An 11180-nucleotide genomic window follows, 5' to 3' on the forward strand; every position below is an offset into this window, starting at 1 on the left:
CAATCGGTTATTTTTTCCCTTACGTATTCTTTGCAGCGGTTAGCTCACCTACAGAGATGAATATTTAATTAAGAGGAATTCCACCTAAGAAATAATTTTTCAAGGGATGAAATAAAAAAAGTCCATCAGCAGAACTGCGTCGATACTTCCGACGATATAGCCAAAAAAGCTAAGAGGTATATGCTTTCAACATATCGAAATAATTGCAATTTCCGTTATGTCAGAGATAAAATTGAAAAATGAGTGCTGAATACCTGCATAACTATTTTTATTTGAATTTGTAAAAGACAATTAGTTTAATCATTCATGGACGACTTTAACTTGGTCACGACCAACCTAAAATTTTTTAACTTCAAATTATAGCGATGCAGTTCAAGCTTTTCCGTGAATGCATCGTTGAAATCTTCTTTGTTTTACTTGGAATTGCTTTCCCATCATGTTTCTGTTGCAGTGGTGAGCATAATTTCTCTGTAAAACGTATTGCTTTTCATTTTTCCCTCGAAACCATTAGACGACCTTCATAAGTCACCTAGTAGAAGCAAAAAATCTTTAAGCAAACACGATACATATTCTGAGGTCAAATGCTTCTGACGTAAATCAAAATACGGTAGTTCCTACAAAATAGTTTGTATAAAATAGTTCTACTTTAATCTTTATCAGAACTGCTGGACATGATGTGCGATCTTTTCCACGGCCATTTTCCCGGTGGGGTCATTTTTGACAATTAACTGATTCACGGTGCTATTTGTAACTGAAAACTGCCCACCTTGGAACTTTACCTTTTGAAGAAAGGTTTTTAGCAGGCTTACGGCTCTGTCGGTCTTTACCCTCGTATTTTTGTTTTTTTGCACGTTTCTGAACTCATCTATCGTTTCTTCAAGGAGAGAAAACCTTGGCACTTCTTCGATCTTCCATTTTGTTTTTTCAGAAAGCCGCAAGCTTGTTCCCCTTGTTGATAGTGAAGTACTATCTCTTGTGTCTCTGATTGGACGAACGATGTATTTTCACACTCGTTTACTTTTCTGATTGGTCAGTTGTGTATTTCCACGAATTTTACGCGGGCTCTTTTTCATGTGTAAAACTTAGTATGTATGACATAAAATGTGTTTCTCCTCTAGTACTTACAAAAGGGTCTTCAGAACATTCCCATCACAGATATCGTGGTGCGGCGAGCTGATTAACGCTATGAAAATATTCCGCTATTATCCCAAAGCTTCCTTTCCACTGCTTACTCACCCACGTAAATTTTAAGAAGTGAAGCCTTCCAGTTAGAATTAAGAATTTTTCACTAGTGATATATAGTGAAAAATACACGGTCAAGTTTTTCCCTTGCTCCCCTAGGTGAGGATGGTCGAAACATCATATATAGGGATCCAATACCACACATGGAAAATAACGTGATCAAAAGTGTATAGAAAATAACGTGATCAAATAAAGTACAAACGTGAAAATAAAGTCTATAGAAAATTACGTGATCAAAAGTGTAGAGATGCCCGATGAAGGGAGCTGCAGAGTGATGTGGTATATGGAGCCTAGTTGTGTGTCCATTAATATTGGACCCTTGGATGGCGATAAACAGAAATGCGAGTTGAAAAACGCAACGGAAGAAAACCATGCTCCATTTCTACTGGTGAATAAATCAGGTTATAATTTTCTTGCAATCGAGGTAACATTTCACAATTCAATTTAATCAAGGAGAGTTGGATAGAGACGGCATTTCTTTATTTCTGAGGTGGTCCTACTCTCGAAGTAGGAAAAGTGAGCATGGTTTTGTTTTTTGTCAACAGAATCCTTGCAGCAGCAGTCCATGTTTGAACAATGGCACCTGTCAGTCTGGATTCACCAGTAAAGGTTTTTGTTGTGTTTGTCAGGATGGATTCATAGGGGAAAAGAGCCAATTAGAAGGTAAATTCTTACTTATTATATCATATGAAATGAAATCGAAACTCCATATTATCCCAAATATTCCCTGTTCAAATACATTGAAAGAAGAAAGAAGGTTCATATTTCAGACTTCCACAGGCTTTCATAATAATAATAATAATAATATTAATAATAATAATTTAATTCTTATATTGCGCGCTTTCCATGAAATGATCAAGCGCGTATTACATCTCAATAATAGTTATTAAGATATACAATGATAAAATTAAAGCATACAGCATATATTAAGATACTAGCAACTATCGGTATAAAATTCCCTAGATTTGTAATAGAACGAATCTCACGCGGTAATGCATTCCAAAGTGCCGGAGCTGCGACCTGGAATGATCTGTCCCCTAATGTAACCCTATTTCTATAAGGTGGCGTTGCAAGCGACAAACCATCCAAAGAAGATCTTAATTTATAAATTCCTGACCTTTTAATTGACACAAGTTCTTTTAAATGCGTTGGCGCAATTCTATTGATGGCCTTAAAAACAAATAGCAGAGTCTTAAAACTAATGCGTTGCCTAACCGGTAGTCAGTGCAGCTCGTATCGTAACGGCGTTATGCGACAGTAGCGTGGCGCGCGACAAACTAGTCTTGCAGCGGCATTTAAAACGCGCTGAATCTCATTCAGGTGAGAAGCTGGCAAGCCATATAAAAGACTATTGCAATAATCTACGCGCGAGATAACCGCGTGAACGAGGGCTTTAGTGGTATCTGTACTTAATAACCTACGGATTCGACTTACATTACTTACAAATGATAGAATGCCGAGGCGCATTGTTTACTTATGTGAAATAACATATCCAGATTACGAGCAAACCATGACCCAAGATTTCGCGCAACTGATTTCGCCTCTACGACTGTGTCACCTACAGTAATATCATTCAAGTTGACTTTCTCCAACTGTTGCCTAGTACCTATAAGCATTAGTTCAGTCTGATTTCACCTCTACGACTGTCACCTACATTAATATCATTCAAGTTGACTTTCTCTAACTGTTGCCTAGTACCTATAAGCATTAGTTCAGTCTGATTTCACCTCTACGACTGTGTCACCTACAGTAATATCATTCAAGTTGACTTTCTCTAACTGTTGCTTAGTACCTATAAGCATTAGTTCAGTCTGATTTCGCCTCTACGACTGTGTCACCTACAGTAGTATCATTCAAGTTGACTTTCGCTAACTGTTGCCTAGTACCTATAAGCATTAGTTCAGTCTGATTTCACCTCTACGACTGTGTCAACTACAGTAATATCATTGAAGTTGACTTTCTCTAACTGTTGCTTAGTACCTATAAGCATTAGTTCAGTCTGATTTCACCTCTACGACTCTGTCACCTACAGTAATATCATTGAAGTTGACTTTCTCTATCTGTTGCCTAGTACCTATAAGCATTAGTTCAGTCTGATTTCACCTCTGCGACTGTGTCACCTACAGTAATATCATTCAAGTTGACTTTCTCTAACTGTTGCCTAGTACCTATAGGCATTAGTTCAGTCTTATCATCATTTAACATCAGTTGGTCTTCAATCATCCAATTCCTCAAGTCATGTATGCAGTCGCGCATAGCATTTAGCGCGGCCTCGTCCTCCCCTTGCACAGCAGGACTAAATGCCAAATACAGCTGTGTATAATCTGCGTAGCAGTGTACACTTGGGAGGTGCTTGCTGACGATATCAAACAGCTCACTGGTGTAAACCGTAAACAGAAAAGGCTCGAGACAACTTCCTTGAGGAACTCCTTGTCTGAGTGGAAAAGCAGATGATAGGCCATCATTTATAGTGACACGTTGTGTACGATCCGCAAGGTACGACGTTTTCATGGGGGACATAACGCCGTGTACTCTTAAATTGGCTGTTGTCTATCATAACCATCCCCTTGCGTTTGGGATAGGTCACAAAGAGCCGGCTGTTTACAAGAAATTAACACTTGATGGTGCAAAATCCTCCTGGCTGTAAGCCTATTTCATCGATAGAGTCTTAGCTGGCAGCGGCTTTTTGAACAATATGTGCTTAATTCAGCCGGTTAGGATTACATGATAGGATAAGTATTTTTTTTTAATATCATGTATTGAAGAAAAGTTCAATCAACAGTAACAAGTTACTTGATTCTCGAACGACGAACGCACAGTGATAATGCCTGGGTTTGTCAACTGACCTTGCCTTAGAACTACACTACAGCTCTTGTTTTAGACTTCGCAGTCAGCGATCGATGGCACTGTTTGATCAGAAGCATCGGGTATATTGTTCTTCACTCGTGAGATTCTCACACTTGTAAAATGGTTTGGGCTAGTGTTTTGATAAGGTATATTTAATCGTCCAAGATCAATTGGTCCGCTTATCCACTCACATCTACCAATATTGTATAGAAAAGTGTGAATTGTCGGTCAGAAGCGACAGAACTGAATTAAATTGGTGTTATTGCCGGAAGTCAGCAGAAATGATAGAACTAGAGGTAGTTTGATCTGAAGATAAGACGAATAAAGAAAACTTGAAGTACAATGCCCTTTAATCAGCGCCGCCCCCTATCCAGTTTTTATCACTACTCTACGCTGAAGACACGCTTACTGATGATCAAATATGTATAACTTTCAGCAAAACGATGGTACTGGTTTACGGCCAGAATCAAAACGAATTACCAAAAGCAGTTGCCAAATAAAAGCGACACAAAAAAAATCAATATTCAAACTTTTATTATTAACTTGACAATGCTTCCTTTTACTGATTTTCAGTCAAACTGAGAAACTGTGCTGAGATCTACAAATCAGGCAAAACAGCTGACGGTGTGTACACCATTAAACCTGATAACATGTCTTCCTTTGAGGTATATTGCGACCAAACAACAACTGATGAAGGATGGACTGTGTTGCAGAAGAGACTAGACGGCTCGGTTGATTTCTATCGCTACTGGAACGACTACAAATATGGCTTTTGTGACCTTAATGGTGAATTTTGGCTCGGACTGGATAAGATTCACCGCCTAACCTCAGAAGGCAACGACATGCTGCGTATAGACATGGAAGACTTTGAAGAGAATACTCGATATGCGCAGTACAACATGTTTGGTATGACGGGTGAGAATGACAAGTACAGGATGAGCTATGATTCTTATTCAGGTAACGCGGTTTTCATTATGATATTATTATATCTTATCATTATAATATGGGGGAGGGGGGTGAAATACTGTAAAGATACCTTTGCTTTTTTCGATAGCTATGTAGAAAAAACAGCACGTTATCTCAGGTCACCTAAGTGCAATTTTGGTTTGGGGATACAAGGTGATGAAGGTATTTGCCGATGGATCGCGAACAGTCAACCTGGCGAACCAATCCAATTCTGATACGTATCTCGGCGAATATGTTAGGAGCGTTATCAAAATCACAGGATGAAATAACTAAATTAAGTTTCCTTAAAGGTAACTTAAAGGTTAACATTAGAAGTATTTAAGTCATCTTTAGGTGACATACGAAAGTTCTGAAATGTATCTTTAATTGAACTTTCCGAAGTCAATTAAAGTGTCCTTATGAACCATTTAGTTAACACTTTAAGGTCACATGAAAGCAAACCTAAATAACCATTTCATGAACACTTTAAGATCACATGAAAGCAAACCTAAATAACCATTTAATTGAATTTAGGAATCCTCTTAATTCTTGTAAAGTCAACTTTAGTCAACCAAAACTTCCACTTGTAAATGTATCTTAAAGGTTTCTTCAATCTTTTGTTTCCCTTTAAGTACTGCTTAAAGTTACAGGTTTTGTTGTAATTCATCTTTAGTTGTACTTTCTGATTCTCTTAAATTTCAAGTTTTGTTAACATTCATCATTAAGTGACCTTTAAGCGCCTCTAAAGGCTGCAGGTTTCACTTTCAACTGACTTTTGATTTGCTTAATCACACCCTCATTTATATCCCAATAACTTATGATATTTTGGGCAACCTTACAATTGATAGAAAAAGAAGCATCACACATTCAAGTAATAACAAAGTGTTTGAAATTGCAGTGATGAAATAGTTTCGTTCAAAACTCATTTGTTCCCCTGAGATAACATAAACCTACAATGAAGCTGAGGATATCCCAGTCAAGCCCCATACATAATTAAAAAAAGAGATGTCCAAATGTTTGAATTACTGATTGACATACTTTATTAAAATTGTTTCACTTTTGTCAATGTATAATATAATCTTCGTCAAGCAGGTAATAGAATATTTACCACTATAAAAGTATGACAAATACACAAATTATATAACTAGCTGTAGTAACAAACTACACAAAAAGCTATTGATTCACAAATTGTACTCTCAAATCCAGCTACTAAGAAATGTGATTTGAAATGATACTTGTCTAACAATAAAAAATATAAGTTCAACCTATCAATCTAAAATTCAGAAAAATTTTCTTAATCGACTTAAATTTGCAATAACTCTCAGTTATTTGCTACATTATTACAACTGTAATACTTATTAAATATGATCATATACCTTAATTTCTTTTAGTAAACAAGTATTAGAAAACAGTTCTCTTACTCTAAAATGCAGCTGAAACTTTGATATACAAAAATGATGTGTACATCTCTATAGAAAAAAGTATCTCATGTGGAGGAAATTTATTAACATTGAAGAATTCACGATCACTTACTTAAGATGAGACCATAATTATTCAATGAAAAAGAAGCCTCATGCAGGCATGCAAAATAACCTCATTCTAGACTTGGCTTGATATTTTGTACATTTTCGATTTCATTGATTAGTAAAACAATTTTCTCACTGTATTATTGCCCACTCTGGAAAATTTTCAGTAGGTGGGCATCTCAGAAAAGGTTGCCCATAAACCCTGGACGGATTCTCTCTTTAGCTCTTGAAGTGAGCTTTTTCTTATAAGCCTTGTCAAGTTTCTTTTCAATTTTTTTCATTCTCCTACTTTCCCACTGAAGGTGATGCACAGAGTATTTTGTTACTTTTGAGGTATTTCCATCGTCATCCTTGTAGCAGCTTTCCTCACTGCTCATTGCCTCCATGACAAGAACCTCTGCTGCTCTCCCCTTTTCATGCTGGTTGGCCCAGTTGACCAGCTCCAGGGCTGTAGTTTGTCTCATTAACTTCTAAAAAAAAATAAAAAAAATTAAACAGGCATGAGAAGGGTGTTATAGGACTTCAAATGAAAAATATGATCCAAATCACTAATTTCTCTTGATATATATATATGTGTGTACCCAATGTAAGAATGGAATTCTTAAGCATCTTATAATATAGGGTCTCTTTGTCCTTTTTTTTTCCCATCAAATGGTGCATACAAACTATCATTTATTTCACATCACATTTTAATATTTTTCAAATTTATTTTACAAAGATTTTCTTGGGAGGCTCTAGATACAGACCAGAATACCTCACTTATTTAACAATTTCTCTAATAAGAACATAGTCCCTTAGATGTGTCTATATTCAAAGCCATCCAATTTTGAAGTGCCAAAATAAAGACATTCAATGGGAAATAGCTTCCCTCCCACTGATCGAGTGTACTTGAGGGTGTACTCAGTCTGGTAACATTGAACATCTGTCGGACCCCATCATTTGTGAACAGCAGGGTATATAAAAAGTAAAATGTTCAAAATAGTATCCTAGCCAATAAATACCTCTCTTTGGCGACCACTCTTCCAGGTTTTTTGTTTATGAGCCTCATAGTGGTTACCACTCTTCAGTTTCTGTGTTTTCACACATATTTGAAATATATTTGTAAAGCAGCTGTTTAAAGAAATGATTATGAAAATGCCATGAGAAGCTGATTGTAAAAAGATTCCCACATAAATTAATGACAATGTTCAAATTTATAATAATTTATGGCAGGCCACCTTAGAATATCTGCCAAGTTAGTATGTCCTTAGTGATTCATTGCTAAGGTGTAAAGTATGCTTTTTTGAGGATCTACACTGAAGTGTTTCAGATCTAGAGACAAGAAATAAACCCGAAAATTTCAGTTTGCAACATATTTAAATTTCTGTAACATTTGGGAAAGTTAATATGTAAGTTAGGAAAAACTATAAAATGCACCCCCCCCCCCCCCCCTTGTCTTAAATTTGACCATGTAATGAAGGTGCTCATTAGAGGTTTCAGGGTATCTAACTGTGTTACTGAATGCTAGTTTTATGATGACATTTATGTTGAGGAGAAAGTGGTAAAAGACACGAATTGATGGTAGAGACTAAAAGCAGGGGTATCATTAAGGGCTGGGCAATAGACAAATTGACCAACTTTGAGCACAATTTTGCCAGGATGTTTTCAAGCCAACGCCTTCAATAAAACTCAAGTTGTTATAAAGGAGATATGCATCAATATGCTTGAGTGCAAAATCCTTATGCTCACCCACAAAATGTAATGACACCCCAGTAAAAGTGAAATGCATGTGCTATGATTATTGGTAGCTACCTTCTATGACTTCTTTTGTCCAAGGACACTTTTCAAGTCCTCCTTGTTGATGTATTGCCTGCTCTATTGTCCGCTCAAAAAGGATCTTGTTGCTGTCAGAATTTATTCTAAGACAAACAACTAATACAATTAAGCCTGGTATTCTGTAGTAACAACATTAACACTAAGACAAAAGTACAGTCAAACCTCGATTATCCGGACCTGTTGGGACTTAGGTAATCAGTCAGGATAATCGAAAATATGAATATTAATGAGACAATAATGTAAACAAAAGAAATGAAGATAAAAATCTGCTTCGATGACTCTCCGAGTGCTCGATCTTTTGAAAGCGGAGGAGGCAATGTTTTAAACGCACTTTTCCTGAATTTAGACATAATCTCTGAATTTTTTTACCTCATAAAGTTTGGAAGATCAAAGCTCATTAATAATCATGAAAAAAACGGGACCAGAGAAAAAGTCCGGATAATCGAAAAGTCCGGATAATCGAGGTTCGACTGTAACCACCATAAGGTGTTCACATAACATCTCAATATTTCAAGCAGCAGCTTAGACTCGGATTTCCTCGCTCAATCAAGATAAAGCAAAATATCTCTGAATCTAAAAAGATATTACTCACTCTTCGTCAAGATAGAAACCACTAAAGTCATCTTTTTTCAAAAGGAGTTTGTACATTCTCCTCACAGTTCTCTAAAAGAATGAAAAAAAATTCAACAATCGGTTTGTCACGTTTGTCCTATTTCTACTTTCACGCTTTTTAAAAACCCTGGTTGTTTGAAGGCTAGATGATGTAGAGCAATCGACACAAGCACAATTAAAAATTAACCTTACCCATCTATGTGAATAAAACAGGCAAGGTCAAAAGGGTCCAAGAGAAAAAATGATTAAATGAATTTTCATACTAGATAATTCTCGTTGAAACAAAAGGGAGGAAAAAAACTTTTCTGGTAGACCTGTTTATGGTAAAGGATTATCAAGTAATTGTAACCACATCTAATCATGTCAAATGATTACCGCCGAAATAATTAAGTTAATTATGCATATAATTCGCGCGCCAAACATGTACTCAACATAAAAGATAATCTTCCACGAAACAGAACTGATTCAAGCAAATTATGAACACATATCACATTATTCATGCTTATCAGTTATGTTTTTTTACTCACTCGACAAGCCGGTGGAACTACTACTGTCGTTCGCCTTTGTCTTCTGTTTTGGCGCCGACGGACGTTGGCTGCATTATTATCAACAGTTTGAAGACGGCCCTCGATCCGCTGAAGCGCTTCAGAGTTTTCTTTGTTGCTGCGCTCTTGCTGCTGCCGAAGTTTTACATTTTCGCTCGCCAGAGCGTGATTGCTCCGGATCAACTCCTCCAGCAGCACAATGCAATCGTCGGACACTTTATTCCTTTTTTCGCCGCTGGAACCACATCATGGTTTTGATCGTGCAATCGTCTTTCCGCCATATTGTTTTCTTACTTGCTTTAACTACGAATTAACGGTAAAATAACCACACTACAAGTGCTTCTCTCGGATGCTTTGTGATGCTTTGTTAACAAAGTAGTCAAACGGAATATTGAGGTTCAAAAAAGCGCGCGAATTAATATTTCTAAAACCAAACAACGACCTCCTGTTGACATATTGCCTCGTTGTGATGTTTATCGTACTGTGCCTAGCTAACGCTGGCCAGTACAAATGAAGACTCGAGTGTAATTGGAAGCAAGGAAACAGAAAGGCGGGAAAACACGAACTACACGTTCGAACTCTACTTGTTCAAGTAAACAGCTTCATACCGATACTAAAGTTTCAAAAGGGTTAGTTAAAAATATATCTGAAAATGTAGCCGTGTGTAGGTCAAGGATATCTTGTAACAAAGGAAATTTACGTATGATGCACGATCCTCGCAGTAGATAACGCTAATTTAAGCAATAGCGAAAATCACACCTGAAAAAATGAGGCCTGTACGGGACTCGAACCACTGACCTCTGCGATACTAGTGCAGCGCTCTACCAATTGAGCTAACAAGCCAACTGGGAGCAGGCCGTTAAGTCGATTCGTAATAAACCCGTGAAAGTGATAAATCAGATACAATGAAATATATGAAGTTTATATATTTTGAACTGCGGTATTAGATACGTATGATGCACGATCCTCGCAGTAGATAGCGCTATTAGCTTAAATATTTGAAGCTGTTCACTGTTTCTTAGGTTCTGTATTTTTTTTTTCAGGGAGTGAGGAATCTGCTCTTTTCCTGCCAAGACTTTTTCCCACAAGGGCACTGAAAGCTTTCTCGATGGCACATCATAGGTTGGCAGATGATGAGATGGCACATCTTGTCAGTCAGTGCTTTTGTTGTACTGCCAATGTGTATGTAAAATTGTCACCCTGTATGAATTGAAGCTTTGGACGAAGTCAACAGATTAATATGTATTTCTGTAAAATCAATACTGTCTGTCAGCTTCATAGGGAGATTTCCACAAATAACATTGTTTGTATATATGAAACAAAATTTACACTGATCCATGAAAATAAAAATTTCACAATACATATACAAAAAAAAAAAAAAAGAAAGAAAAAGACCAACTACAGAGAATAACCAAAAGTGCTAACCTCATTATAGTAATGCTTGATGCAGACAGTTATTTTTTGTTGCCTTTATAGAGTGCTGGAAACACAAACTATTATGTATTCATTTTTATTGTTTGAATTATTTCTCTGAAATTCCCATTTATTGTGACAGTAACATGGGTGTAGAAAGCTTTCTCGATGGCATTTTGTAAGTTGGCAGGTGAAAAAGTGGCACATCTTGTAAATCAGTGCTTTCAAGTGACAG

General features: G+C 36.8%; 1 protein-coding gene, 1 long non-coding RNA gene and 1 pseudogene across 3 annotated transcripts in view; 2 read left to right on the forward strand and 1 right to left on the reverse strand.

Annotated features, from left to right (window-relative positions):
• Positions 1-1463: 1463 nt before the first annotated feature.
• Positions 1464-11180, forward strand: part of LOC111342412 (microfibril-associated glycoprotein 4) — a 13518-nt gene continuing 3801 nt past the window's right edge. The window contains 3 exon segments of the mRNA XM_088754783.1: positions 1464-1630; positions 1788-1905; positions 4663-5046. Coding sequence (XP_088610909.1) covers positions 1490-1630; positions 1788-1905; positions 4663-5046 — 643 coding nt within the window. The 5' untranslated portion in view covers positions 1464-1489.
• Positions 6051-9813, reverse strand: LOC148736287 (uncharacterized; annotated as a pseudogene). The gene is made up of 5 exons (XR_015999157.1): positions 9515-9813; positions 8968-9038; positions 8352-8458; positions 7562-7670; positions 6051-7030 (listed from the first exon to the last, which is right to left on the reverse strand). The product of XR_015999157.1 is annotated as an uncharacterized LOC148736287 (transcript).
• Positions 10037-11180, forward strand: part of LOC148736288 (uncharacterized) — a 1414-nt gene continuing 270 nt past the window's right edge. The window contains exons 1-2 of the long non-coding RNA XR_015999162.1: positions 10037-10161; positions 10576-11180. The exon at positions 10576-11180 is cut by the window's right edge and continues 270 nt beyond it. This is a non-coding gene — a long non-coding RNA (uncharacterized LOC148736288). The remainder of the gene's footprint in view (positions 10162-10575) is intronic.

This window comes from Stylophora pistillata, chromosome 3 (assembly GCF_964205215.1).
Source record: "Stylophora pistillata chromosome 3, jaStyPist1.2, whole genome shotgun sequence".
In the NCBI taxonomy this organism is placed as follows: domain Eukaryota; kingdom Metazoa; phylum Cnidaria; class Anthozoa; order Scleractinia; family Pocilloporidae; genus Stylophora; species Stylophora pistillata.